At 33.4% G+C, this 15,272-nt stretch overlaps 1 protein-coding gene and 1 pseudogene across 1 annotated transcript; both read right to left on the minus strand.

Moving 5' to 3' along the window:
- Positions 1–1,375: 1,375 nt before the first annotated feature.
- LOC137822980 (uncharacterized acetyltransferase At3g50280-like) lies at positions 1,376–2,886 on the minus strand. The gene has a single exon (XM_068628044.1). It carries the CDS (start codon positions 2,796–2,798, stop codon positions 1,401–1,403), a length of 1,398 nt encoding a protein of 465 aa, XP_068484145.1. The 5' UTR covers positions 2,799–2,886; the 3' UTR covers positions 1,376–1,400.
- Positions 2,887–5,949: 3,063 nt separating this feature from the next.
- On the minus strand, positions 5,950–7,165 carry LOC137822987 (uncharacterized acetyltransferase At3g50280-like; annotated as a pseudogene).
- Positions 7,166–15,272: the final 8,107 nt, after the last annotated feature.

Here is a 15,272-nt window from a genome sequence, read left to right on the forward strand (position 1 = left end):
GATTCGTGCTTCCCGCTGCTTCTTTCTCCCTTTCATTCAACCTTCCCTTTAATTCGAAACTCTTCCGTTTCCGCACCCACACTCAAACGTTAAACCCTTACAAAACTGTGCTTAGTGCATCATCACTCCCATCAAAATTAAAAAAAACCCCATGTCACATCCTCATCCAATACAAATGTCACATCCTCATCCAATACAAACATCTGTAGCATTAAATATATGTTAATATAGTTAGAAGATGTTAATAAAACATTTTCGTATTTACTGTGATGAGTGAATGAAGACATAACAACTTATTCCCAAATACCAGCTGCCAAAGGTTTGCATTGCCGTTCACGTTCAACCATCTATATCGTTCTTGTTAAACAAAGACAATTGACCCATTAGAATAATAGAAGTCTTAGAAAATAATTGGGGAGAAAAACAAAGATTTCTGATATATTAATACTGCAAATAATATATATATATATATTTCACATTCTAATAAATTACTATTTTATTTATTTTTATTTAAAAATATTATTATATTATTATAAACAGTGTTAGATGTATGTATTTAGGGTTTATATATATACACTTTATACTCTAATAAATTAATATTTTATTCATTTTTTTTAATTTAAAATATTATTATATTATTGTAAGCAGTGTTAGATGTATGTATTTCAGTGTTCATTATGTTAAAAGAAACTTTTCTCAAAAAACAAAACAACCCAAAGCAGAGCAAATTTGTTTGGGTTTCGCTACTAAACTTTCCCGAGCAAAATATTGTTCTCCGAGAAGGGAGTGTAAAAAAAAGTGTTGGAATTATTCCACACAAATATATGGGTCCAAAGAATACTATTTCTCATAATCAAAAGAGATATTTTATTTTATTTATTAAAAAAACCTAAAGTATTTGATGTATTTAAAAAAAGTGCAAAACACTTATTGAGAAATAAAGTGAAAAAGTTATAAAAATCTTGAAAAGTGACAAAAAAAAAAGGAGTATGTCTCGAATGAATTCAAAAAATTAATTTTGTAAAGATGAAATCAACAAAAATGGTGTATATGAGAAATATATAATATTGGTTGTAGTTTCACATCAAGAACAATACATTAAAAGAGAAGATTGTTAAATAAGAGATCATTGCCTTAAAGGAAGATAATATTGAATAATGTGTTATTACAAGTATTAATGTTTAATTGAGATTCAATACATATTAATATGTATGGTAAGAGTCAGTGCATTTAGGTAGTGTTTTTAGGTAGTTAGGTGAGATATGCATGTGATTTTTTTTGTATTTGTAAGAGTTATAGATGTAAGAATTCCATTCTATAAAATAGTTTAAAAGTAACATATATAGAAAGAAAAGAAAACGAAATAAGAGGTGAATTCCCAAAATATGTTTCTATTACTTCTAAATTTGATATTGAACATCTGGAATAATGCTAATAGAAGTTGCATTCATGAACTCTTCATCGGATTCTAGCATGCTCATATTATCTGGTGAAAGACAAACTTCCAAATCAATGCTTCCCCCTCCTTCACGACCTGGATATGATGTCACTTTCCCGTCAAACTTGTTAGCATACCCACTTCTAGCGGCCACTGCTTTTCCCATTCCAAACTCATTTCCATACACGTTAAACCTGGGCGAGCTACCCATCGACACACAGTAGGGGTCAAAGAAACGACCAAGTTCATATATCAAAGGAGATTGTAACCACTCTTTGAGAAATTGCAGTACCACTGTCTCATTATGGTTTGCAACAGTCAAGTGTAACTTCCACGCTGCCCATCCTAGACCATTCTCAAGTAATTCCCCTGTCGTTGTTTCTGCACTCACTAAATGAATTGAGTTTCCAAAGTATTCCTCAGGCAGTGGTTCCATTCTTGATCGATTGTTTGTGGCCAACTTGCAACTTGTTCTTTGGTCGTAGCGTGGGGAGCGGGCACGAGTTATGCATCTCCAAACAAGTGCTGATAATGACTGGAATGAAGAGATTTTTGTGGTATTGCACTCTGAGTTGGCTTTTGCTTTCAGTTTCGCAATAGAGTCTGCCGAAAAGTGGAAGACTCTCTCTCTCAGAAAGGGTGCTTCAAATCTGGTAATAAACTCGTCGTGATGTTTGAAAGGAAGATTGATTGGAGGACTGCAATCATTCGGAAACCATCTATTGTGAATGAGTTGATGTGAAGTGGAAACTTCATATTCGTGGCCTTGAGCTTGGACATGGGCTTGAAAGATCCGAGACCATGTATTGAAGAAATTCCAATAAGAAGTGCCATCAGCAATAGCATGGTTCATGGAACAACCTATGAAAACACCATCCACTAGTTCAGTGACTTGGATGGACAACAAAGGCATGGTGTGACCATCGTGGTTGACTGCTTTGTGGTGGTCAAAGAATGAGTGAAGAATGGGTGGGACGTCAATGGGAGAGAGTATGTGAGATATGGTGATGTCCAAGGTTGCATAGATGAATCTAGCTCCATCACTGTTTTCGCAATCAATGAAAACAGCATAAGAGGGAGGGTCTTGGGTTTTGCGGGTGACGAGGCGGCCAGCTAATGGGTAGAAATCGGAGAGGGTGAGAGAAAGAGAGTGTCTGAGGTTCTCCAAGAGTTTATCTATGAAATGATGTTGATGAACTAGTGTTGAAGGCTTCTTGAAAAGTAGACCCTTCTGGATATAGTGGGCACACAACATAGCAATATCCCAAGGCGTTAAATTGCATATTTGGTTTGACACTTGGGTGGGGCGGTGCGGCTTGACGAAGCACTCGGAAATGCGACGAAAGGCAGGGGTAACCATGATGCAGATGGCCACTCACTCCAACTTAGATTTTTGTGGAACAAAGCTTAGAGATTTTACCCAATATACTTCATTTTTTAATCATACACTAAATAACACTACTCAACAACCTTTATAATAATTATCGGATCCTTTCTGCATGACATGCTGAAGGAAAAGATCTCTTTTGACACCAAAAACATATACCTAACATTACATTATAATAATATAATAATATTAAAAATTTAAAAATAAATTAAATATGATTAAAATATTAGTGTGATATAGCATTTGGAAAAGTAACCTTTAGAAACCATTATTAAAAAGTGCAGATCACAAAAGATCTCTTTTGACACCAAAAACATATACCTAACATTACATTATAATAATATAATAATATTAAAAATTCAAAAATAAATTAAATACGATTAAAATACTAGTGTGATATAGCATTTGGAAAAGTAACCTTTAGAAACCATTTCTAAAAAGTGCAGATCACATTTATGATTTTAAAGTTTCATAGCCTTTTTCTTTTTCTTGTCTAGAAAAAAGAAATGATACTTTAAATAAGTTGTATATAATTGTTAATATGATTAAATTAGATATAAATATATATAATAAAGGATAAATTTATAATTAAATAATTTTAAAAAAATTAAAATAATAATATTGAGAGATGTAATGTGATTTAAAATTTTTAATATATTATTAAAAAAACACGGCAGAAAAAAAAGCAAAGAAGATAAAATAGAACAAAAAATTTGACACTGAAAACTAAAATTTGACACTGACAGCTTTGCGTGTTCAGCAATTTATCTTTACTTATAAAAGTGGAAATGTTTCCGAAAACGACGAGAAAAAGTAAACTAATTTGTTTTATATACTCTCTCGCAAATCCTACTCAATTATTTTCTGCAACAAGCTCAATGTCAATCACGTGACTTCATGGTCCATTTCAATCATCGAGAAAACTATTTAATAATAATAACGAAAATATTTTGTTAACATTTTTTCTTCACTGACTGCTTCGTGACATTATATAAAAATGTGAAAGTAGGATATTTTGTAATTATAATAAACTACAAGAAAAATTGAATTTATATATAGTTAAGATCTGTGTTAAGATCCAAAATTCTTATATAAAACTATTTGTATATAAAACTATCTACAATAGTTTTAAATACGAACTATAAAAAAAAAAATGGTAAAGACAAAAAAAAAGTTAAGATGACATGGTCTTATCCTTTTACTTCTAAGGTGTTTTTTTATTTTTCTTTTTCATTACCAAAAGTTCTTACTTCATCACCATCTTGGTTAAAGAAGGTTAGGGATGATTTTTTTCATACATCCTAATGGTTTTCACCATTTAAGAGGACTTTTTCCAAAAAATATCATCATTCTCAAACAATTTTTTTCAACTTGGTCTATCTATAGGACCTCTTTTTCTGAACTCCCACTGCTTCCAAGTTTTAAGACATGTTTGCCTTTTTCTTATTCAACTGTTAATTTTTATAGACTTTGTTAAATGCAGGGATTCAGAATTCGTGGACGAATTCTCTCCAACTCGGGGAGCATGATGGAGATCAATTAAGAGAGGATTTCACTAATGGAGGAAGAGGTCATCCACCCAAGCATTTAAAGTTCTTCCTTCTAGTCTTCTCAAAAATTAAAGAAGAATTAAATAAAGAGAGGATCAAGCCTAAAGCCAACAAGAAGACTATAAGCATTCAAGAATGAGCTCCAATTAATATCTCTCTTTATAGTTTCTTTTGTATAAATTTGTAAATAATATAGAATAGCTTTAGGATGTGCTAAAGAGGGAAACCTTAAAGACACCTCCATTGTATAGCACTTTAGGCGCTAGTTTTAGGAAAAATCTAGAAAGTTGTCTCTTCACACTCCTTTAGATTCTAGAATAGAAGGAGTTAGAAAGTGACCTTTCAAAAGCTTCTCTTGTACTTTGTGACCGGCTCTCTCTACTATAAAAGGGGTGCTTAGGTCTTTGAAAAAATAAGAATTGATTTTGTGAGTAAAGAACCTCTCCCAAATTGGTGAGTGAAATTGAGAGAGACTTGTGTCTTCTTCTCTTCTAGTCTTATCTTGAGTGCATTCTTGGACTCTTAAGTGGCGGCAACTGCACTCATCTTGAAGCCTTTCATCCTTCAAGTGTTGTGCACATTCCAAGAGCTTCATCCACATAAGTCCATTTTCCCTTCATTCCAAATTACCCATTTTTGTTCTACTTGTTTATTTTCACTTTCAATCGGTGCAATCTCTTCCTTATGATGTCCTCTTTCATTTGCTGCACTTATATTCAATTTTAATCGGTGCAAATTGGTTGTTCTTGTTGTTTTGGTCATGTCCTCCATGGATATAATTGCTATATATATGTTGTGTTCTTGAGTTTCTATTCATGGGTTTGCTGTTCAAAATGGGTTTCTATGTGAGTTTGGCTTGATTACTTGTGTTTTGGTGAGTTCTTGAATGTTAAGAACATTGATCCAATTCTTAAAAAGTGCCTATTCATATTTCAACTCTTGTTGAATCCATAACATGTCCATATCATATCTCTATCATGTTATTGGAATCACATCAATATGGGAGATTGTTTGGATTGATGAATGATACATTGGATTTGTAAGAATTATTTATTAAATTTTTTGAGTAATGTGATATTTGAGATATAATTTAGATATTATTTTAAAAATATAAAATGTAGGTTTACAAATTATTATTTTTTATTACAAATTATTTAAATAATAAATTATGATATATTTTTTTTATATACGAAATGAGTTATACTAGATTTCAGGAGACATTAATTTATTTTTCTACCATGTGAATAGAAATTGATTAATTCATCTTTTCTTTAGATGTTATCTTGCTACCTTCTTATACCAACTATTTTAACACAGCGGATAAATTTAGGAAAATGATAGTGTGACAACTCAAAGAGTTGTATACAATCCTGATGGGATAGGTTTAGAAATAAATATATATAATAAAGGGTAAATTTGTAATTAAATGATATGAAAAAGTATTAAAATAATAATATTAAGAGTTGTAATGTAGTTGTATAAAAAAATGTGGTTGTCCATATATCATTACTCATAAATTTAACGGATAATGTTCCAATAATGACTTCTCTCAATTAATAAAACCCAAAAATTACCAATAAATAAAATAAAATAAAATAAAAACAGAAACGAGATTACATTAATTAAGAGCTGTCCCTTTATCACCATTTTTAGCAAACTACAACAGCAAGGGATTGAACACAGAAACTGCATTCTCGAACTCCTTGTCTGATTCCAAAGCACTCATTGTATGCTGTCACTTTGCCTTCAAATTTATTTGCATAGCCACTTCTAGCAGCCACCGCTTTCCCCATTCCAAATTCACTCCCATACATATTGAACTTGGGCGAGCTAGCCATCAACACGCTGTACGGGTCAAAGAAACGACCCATTTGATATATCAAAGGAGACTCTAACCATCCTTCCAGAAATTTCAACGCCACTCTATTGTTAAGGTTTGGAACAGCCATATGCAACTTCCATGCTGCCCATCCTAGACCATTCTCAAGCAATTCCCCTGTTATCGATCTCCAAACAAGTGGATGATGACTGGAAAGAAGAGATTCTTGTGGTATTAAATTCTGAGTTGGCCTTGGCTTTCAGTTTTGCTATAGACTCTGCTGAAAAGTGGAAGGTTCTCTCGCTCAGCAAGGGCGCTTCAAATCTATTGATAAACTCGTCATGATGTTTGAAAGGAAGAGAGATTGGTGGACTACAATTATTTGGAAACCAACTATTGTGAAGGGGTTGGTGTGAGATGGGAACATCGTATTCATGGTTTTCAGCCTGAGATTGCGCTTGAAAGATCTGCGACCATGTATTGAAGAAATTCCAAAACGAAGTGCCATCTCCTACAGAGTGATTCATGGAGCAACCTATGAAAACACCATCCACTAGTTCAGTGACTTGGATGGACAACAAGGGCATGGTGTGACCGTCATGGTTGAGTGCTTTGTGGTGGTCAAAGAATGAGTGAAAAACGGAAGGGATGTCAACTGGGGAGAGTAAGTCAGATATGGTGACATCTAAGGCTGCATAGATGAATCGAGCTCCATCACTGTTGTTGCAATCAACAGAAACAGTATAAGAGGGAGGTTGTTGGGTTTTGTGGGTGACAAGACGACCAGAGAGTGGATAGAAATGGAAGAGGGTGAGAGAAAGAGAGTGCTTGAGCTTCTCCAACAGATTCTCCATGAAATATTGTTGATCCTCAAGAGTTGCAGGCTTGCTGAAGAGCAAACCCTTATGGATATATGTTGCAACAAGACTTTCTTTTGTGATTGAAAACTAACGTGAATTTTATTAGTATTGAAACAGAGGATTACAACAGCTATTTAATCTCTAGAAAAATCAATCTCTCACACTGATATTTAGTTCTGTTTACAACCTCTAAGCAAAACTAATCTAACTAACTCTAACAACTTCTTACTGTTAATGCCACAACAGCATGGTGTTAGTTACAAGGCTACTAAAACTATGCTTTAGTAACACAACCATCAGATAACTTGCACTACAACAACACACCTCCTAGTACAAGTTATCCAAGCTTTCCATTCCCATAAGCTCCTTCAATTCCTCAAACCTCACTCTCTTAAGAGGTTTGGTCAGTATGTCAGCCAACTGAACCTCGGTTCTACAATGCTCCACATCAAGCTTGTCTTCATTCACTTGTTCTCTAAGAAAATGATACCTCCTCTCAATGTGCTTGCTCCTGCCATGACTAACAGGGTGTTTTGCAAGATCAATTGCAGACTTGTTATCAATCAGCAGCTTCACCTTGGTACTGTCACAAATCCTCATTTCTTCCAATTTTGATCCACATAGCTTGACAAGCAGCATATGATGCAGCTACATACTCTGCCTCACACGATGACAAAGCTACCACATCCTGTTTCTTTGAGCTCCAGCATATCAATGCCTTCCTAATCATGAACAAATACCCAGCAGTACTCTTCTTATCATCCACATCACCTCCCCAGTCAGAATCTGAATACCCCAAAACTTCAATTTTCTTCAAATTGTTTTCACTTAGCATCAACACGCCATGATCGGTAGTTCCTTTTATAAACCTCAAAATTCTCTTGACTGCAAGCAAGTGGCATGACCTTGGCTGTTCCATGAATCTGCTCAATAACCCAACACTATGACTGATATCAGGTCTAGTGTTGCACAAGTATCTCAGTGAACCAATGATCTGTTTGTACAGTGTAGCATCTACAAGCTCCCCTGGTGATTCTCTGCTCAGTTTCAAACCAGTCTCCATGGGTGTAATAGCTGGATTGCAGTTTGCCATTTTGAACCTCTTCAAAATGTCTTCAGCATACTTCTTTTGATGAAGAAAGACCCCTCTGTCAGTGAATTTAAATTCCATCCCTAGAAAATATGACAAATTTCCTAGATCACTCATCTCAAATTCCTTCATCAGCATTGACTTGAACTTCATATTTTCTTGCTCATTTGCACCTGTGATCAGTAGATCATCCACATAAAGACATAGGATCATATGATCAGACTTACTAGAGCCCTTCACATATACTCCATGTTCTGAAACACACTTAGTGCATCCTGCCTTTATCAGAAAACTATCAATCCTCTTATTCCAAGCTCTTGGAGCTTGTTTCAGCCCATACAGTGCCTTCTTGAGCCTATACACTTTGCTCTCTTGACCCTTAACTTCAAAACCTGGTGGTTGCTTCACATAGACTTCCTCTTCTAATGGACCATTCAAAAATGCAGATTTTACATCCAGTTGATGCAAATTCCATCCATACTGTGTTGCTATTGCTACCAAAATCCTGACAGTTTCTAGTCTAGCTACTGGTGCATATACCTCATTAAAGTCAATACCTGCCCTCTGCAGAAACCCCTTTGCTACCAACCTTGCCTTATACTTTGCAATCTCACCATTTGGCCTCAGCTTCAGCTTGTAAACCCACTTTACATCAATTGCCTTCTTCTCAGTTTGTGACACAAGTACCCAAGTCTTATTCTTCTCAATAGCTGCCAATTCCTCTTTCATAGCATCTAGCCAATTTGAATCTCTCATTGCTGATTCGAGATTTATTGGTTCTGATTCAGCTAACATGTACCACCTACAGTAATTCACCCTCTTGGCCTATTGCTTGATCAGGAAACACATCATACTCTGTCAATCTTACTGAAGGTACCCTTGTTCTAGTTGATCTTCTGACCACTGGTTGTTCAGGTCCAGTTTCAGTACCAACCCTGATAGGATTCTCTTCAGCATCACAGTCATCAAGAGTGGCTCTAACTGTAGGTGGTACAATTTCTCTCTGTGTTGAATTTTCATTCCAGCACCAGCCTCTTGCCTCATCAAATTGTACATCCCTACTCTTGACCATCTTGTGATCTGTTGGTGAATACAATTTGTAAACACCAGTTGAGTGATAACCAACGAACACCATTGTTTGACTTCTATCATCCAACTTTTTTCTCAATTGTTCTGGTACATGTCTATAGCACAGTGAGCCAAACACCCTAAAGTGACCAACACTTGGCTTCTCACCAGTCCATGCTTCATAAGGTGTCACACCTTGCAGCTTCTTTGTAGGACTTCTATTCAGAATGTACACTGCAGTAGCAGCAGCTTCTGCCCAAAACCTCTTTGGCATTCCTTTTCCATTGAGCATACTTCTAGCCATATTCATTATGCTCCTATTCTTCCTCTCAGCAATGCCATTATGTTGTGGTGTGTATGGAGCTACAATCTCATGAATTATGCCCTCATTCTCACAGAATTTGGCAAATTCAAGGGAAGTGTATTCACCTCCACCATCAGATCTCAATTTCTTAATGCTACAACCACTGTCCTTCTCAACAAGTAGCTTAAATTTCTTGAACTGTGGGAAGGTGTCACTCTTTTTCTCAATTATATATATCCACACATGTCTAGTGTACTCATCAATGAAAGTGAGAAAATAGTGATTACCTCCAATAGATTGAGCCTCCATAGGACCACACAAATCAGAATGTACAACTTGCAATTTCTGTGATGATTTCATGGGTAAATCATGCTTGAATGCCTTTCTTGCAGACTTAGCAATGCAGCATTCTTTGCAAAGTTGTCTTGGAAACTGAATTTTAGGAAGACCAGTCACCATACCCTTTGCATTCAACATGCTCAGGTTCCTAAAATTCAAATGGCCATATCTATGATGCCATGTCCAATTCTGATCATCAGCAACAGTGGTAACAAAACATTTGTGATCAATCATGTTAATGCACACTTTGAAGGTTTTGTTACTTGACAGTGGAGCTTTAAGAACCAATCTCTCTTTTGAATCAAACAGCTTCATTTCTTTATCCACCATCTTCACTGTATAATTCTTCTCAAGTAATTGACCAACACTAATCAAGTTACTCCTCATGCGTGGCACATACAACACATCTGTGATGATAGCCTCTTTGCCATCCTTCCTCTTCACCATGATGCTTCCAATGCCCTCAGAATTCACTTGACTATTGTCTGCAAATCTGATTCCTCTAGAACTAGATTCATCCAGATCTACAAACCAACCTCTGTTTCCAGTCATGTGGTTGCTGCAACCTGTGTCTAGGTACCACACATTTGATGTGTCATCATCCAATTGTGTTGTAGCCATCAACATTGCATCATCTGAGTCACTTTCTGCCAGCTGAGCCTCATCTTTTCCTTGATTGTTTGATCCTTTACTTGGACAATCTCTTGCATAATGACCATACTTTTCACAACAAAAACATTTGACCTCATTCAGATCCTTCTTCTTTGGATTCTTACTACTAGAAGCACCTTTGTTCTTGGCATCATTCTGATTCTTTGAACATTTGTTCTCAGATTCAGTATTACCCTTCTTCTTTTTCCACTTCTCTTTGTTCTTCTTGAACCATGAAGCCTCATCTTTGACTTTCTTGGTGAATTTTGCTTGCAAAGCCTGATCTATTCCCTTCTCTGTTTTCCTCTGCTTCAGCCTCATCTCATGAGCTTCCAGAGTAGCTTGTAACTCCTCAAGCTTCATAACAGAAAGATCCTTAGACTCTTCAATTGCAACTACAATGTGATCAAAATTTGCAGTTAAGGCCCTCAACACCTTCTCAATCTTTTGCAAACTAGTGACCGTTTCACCACATGTTTTCATCTGATTGGTCAAGACTACCAATCTTGAAAAGAATTCTGATATGGCTTCACCTTCTTTCATATTCAACACCTCATACTGCTTCCTCAAAGCCTGTAACTTCACCTTCTTTAACTTTTCATCACCTCCATAGAGCCTTTTTAGAGTCTCCCATGCTCCCTTCGCCGTTTCTTCCTCAATGATCTTCTCAAAGACATTACCATCAACGCATTGATGTATGATGAACAAAGCCTTTCCATCTTTCTTCTTCATATCATGATGCAAGGTTCTTGCAGCCTCATTGGTATCTGCTGCCAATTCTGCAACTCCATCATTCACAATTTCAAGCACATCTTGAAATCTGAATATGACCTTCATCTGCGCACACCACCGATCATAATTCTCACCTTTGAACACCGGAAGATTCGCCGGAAATTGGGAACTCGTCGTACTTTGATTTGCCATTGCGGAAATTGGATCTTAACCAATGCTCTTGATACCAGTTTGTTGGAACAAGACTTTCTTTTGTGATTGAAAACTAACGTGAATTTTATTAGTATTGAAACAGAGGATTACAACAGCTATTTAATCTCTAGAAAAATCAATCTCTCACACTGATATTTAGTTCTGTTTACAACCTCTAAGCAAAACTAATCTAACTAACTCTAACAACTTCTTACTGTTAATGCCACAACAGCATGGTGTTAGTTACAAGGCTACTAAAACTATGCTTTAGTAACACAACCATCAGATAACTTGCACTACAACAACAATATAGCCCATAGACAGCAAGGCAATATCCCATGGTGTTAGATTACAGATTTGGTTGGGGAAGTTGTTGTAGGGGTGAGGCTTCACAAAACATTCTGAAATGTATATTGGAGATTGCACATCGACTAGAGATTTCCTTTCATTGTATATAAGTGAGTGCAAACTTCAACCTATGAGCCGATTTTATGGAGTTGAGTTAAGTTTAAAGTTGTTTATATATCATTATCCTTTGAAAATTTGTGGTATATCAAATGGAATATGAAAATATAAAATGAGAAAGAGGTTTGATGGATCTATAAATTTTTTAATTTAATTTAAAATTTAAAATTAAAAAACATTAAATTTTAAAATTTAATTTAAAATTTTGAAATTTTAAATATAAAAATTTTAAAAATTTAAAATTTCTAAACTTGAAGTGTTTTTTGTTTTGAAAAAAAAAAAAGAGTTAAAGACAGAAATATTTTGAAAATTTAAATATTTGAAATTTTGAAATTTGAAAATTTAAAAAAGTTGAAAATTTGAAATTTAAAATTTTTAAATTTGAAGTGTTTTGAAAAAAAAAATTAGGATTTGAAATTTTAAAAGTTTAAAAATATGAAAATTTAAATATTTTTAAAATTTTGATTTGTTTCGGAAAGGTTTTAAGATTTGAAATTTTAAAACACTTAAAATTAAAAAAAATTGAAAAGTTAAATATTTGAAAATTTAAAATTTTTAAAAATTAAAAGACTTTAAAAAAAAAAATAGGAAATGACACAATATTCATAATAATAAACTAAAATTAAGTATTGATATAAAGATAAAATAGAAAAAAATGGAGAGAAATTAAAGAGCAAAATCCTCTTTATATATACTAACAGGAACACAGGCATTCACGTGCCTATGTATCCGTATTTTTTATTTTTAAATAATTATGTTTAATAGTGAAATTGATGAAACAATATTATTATTTACATATCACACTTATATTAATGTGAGTTATTGATATCCTTCTAATTATATGTATTATTTTTTTATTTATGTGTATTTTTATATGTATTTATATTTAATATTAAATTTAAATAAATAATGTTATTATATCTTGATGTCAATGGCTTAACCAATAGAAGTGATTTACGTATTATTTTTTTATTTATATAATATTAAATTTAAATAAATAATGTTATTATCCCTAAACTTATATTAACAATATAAAATTATATATGAAAAGGTACCTAAATTATCTAATCATTATTTTCATTTGTAATGTATATTTATATTTTATTATTATTATGTATCTAGACGATTCGGTGGGACCTCACTTCAGGGGAAACATAGGCAAGGAAAATCCAGTCTCACTAGATCTATTGCTTATAATATTACAAAATGTATATGGAAAATACATTTTCAAATAGAAATGGGATTTTGCAAATAAAAATCTAATTTTATATATTATCATATATTATAATATTATAAAGTGTATTTATGAAGTACGATTTTTAATTGAAATTGTATTTTGTATATATGATTCTTAACCTTTTTTTTTAAATCTCCGACATGGTTGACATTTTAATGTGTAAATTACGTGGTCTGTGTTAACGACTTATCCATTTCTGAAAAAAAATTATCCAAATTTTTTTAAAAAATATTTATACCATTTAAAAAAAATCTATTTTCATACTAGAACAATAACGTCACTGTAGCAGGGAGATGACATGACAATGAAATAACATGTAAAAATCTAAAGAAAATACACACTATTTATAATATACAACCTTCCACATAGATATACGAAATAGTTACGCTGGTTATACTCAAATTAACATCACCATTCCTCTTCAATTGGAATATTACAAAATAAGTTTTAATCTATCACCAATAAGTTAGAACACAAAAAAAAAAATGTAAAACTAGTCACCCAAAATCACAAAACAGAAACGAATCCAAACCAATTCAAACTTCAATCACAAAATGGCAACGTCCAAAACTCAAAAACCACAACATTAAACAAATAAACAAAATAACTGTACACTAAATCCTTAAAAACCAAAATCAAACCCATGAAAACTTTACGAAAACATATACCAAGACAGGTACCCAATGAATAAAAAAAAAATCCAATATCCAGAAACAAACGAAATAAAACAAAAACAAACTTCAAAATCCGAGCGAAATCGCACTCACACTCTCAATGAAATCAAACTGCCACTTCCTCGAAAACGCAAATCTCCTCAAAATCGTACATTTGATTTCTTCTCCCTTCCCAAAACGCTCAATCGGAAACGCAACAAAAACCCTCAAATCCCTCTACAAAACGCCCGATCCTCAAAATCGCATCTATGCTTTCTTTACAAAACGTCCAATAAAAAAACAATCAAAACTCTTTAAAATCGCACCTTTGCTCCTTTGAAAAACCTACCCTTTCAAAAACTAAATTTTTTAAATTTACCACCTAATTAACTGGATCCATTATCTAATTTTTTATTATTTCACGATCTTGTTAACCAAGTTTTGTGTTCTCACGCACCATAATAATCAATACCGAATATATTTATTACACTACCCAAAATATTAATATTTTAATTTAAAGTACTAATATATATTATTATATTATTAAAGTAGATCTCAAGTCAAAGTTTGATTAGTTGTTTTAGGAGACTTTCTTTTAATCTATAATATTTAAACTCTAAAAATTGTTTGAGTGAATTAAGTTGAGCATCATTCTCGTCAATGCCACGTTTTACTTTTTTTTTTATAGATACTACAAATATAATTTTATAGAAGACAATTATATTCATATTATATTAACTATTACAGATAATACTGACATTAATTTTAAGCTGTCGGCTGGCATATTTTTTCTTTTTACTATATTCAAACGGAAGGCCTTTGAATATTTGACTTAATTTTTTTAACATAAATAATTGAAGTCTTAAACTTCTTGAGCGTGTAGATTGTAAGGGTCTAAAAAATAATCTTAGAGTAGAAGTGGTATATTTTAAATGATACTGAATATTTTATTATTAAAATGAAATGACATATAAATAGTGGTTATTCAGGTTTCATTTTAAAAGAACCACCATCTCTCTAAAAGTTTCCCTTTTCCTTTCCTCTCCCTTTTCTTTAAGATTCTGATCTCCTCGCTTATCAGTTTGGCGATCGGAGTCTGTCGTTGGACTCCTGGCAGCGAAGACTACAAGACTGCCCGATCAGAATCTCTTATAGAGTAAGTTCAGTTTTGTTCCTTTTTTTCCTTTTCTCTCCATTCTCTCTAAGATTCTGATCTCCTTGCTTATCAGTTTGACGATCGGAGTCTGCCATTGGACTCCTGGCAATGAATCCTATAAGATTGCTCGATCAGAATCTCTTATAGAGTAAGTTCAATTTTTACCCTTTTCTGAGTCAAAGTTTTGAACTTGTAGATCAATCTCAATCTAAGTGTATGCATGTGCCTCTTTTAGTTTTAGGATTAGTCTTTAGTAGATCAGAGTCCTAGAGATATAGTTAGATTTTTTATCAGGACTCTGTGGTGCAGGTTAAGCTACTTTTGAAGATTT

This window comes from Phaseolus vulgaris, chromosome 9 (genome assembly GCF_000499845.2).
Source record: "Phaseolus vulgaris cultivar G19833 chromosome 9, P. vulgaris v2.0, whole genome shotgun sequence".
NCBI lineage: Eukaryota > Viridiplantae > Streptophyta > Magnoliopsida > Fabales > Fabaceae > Phaseolus > Phaseolus vulgaris.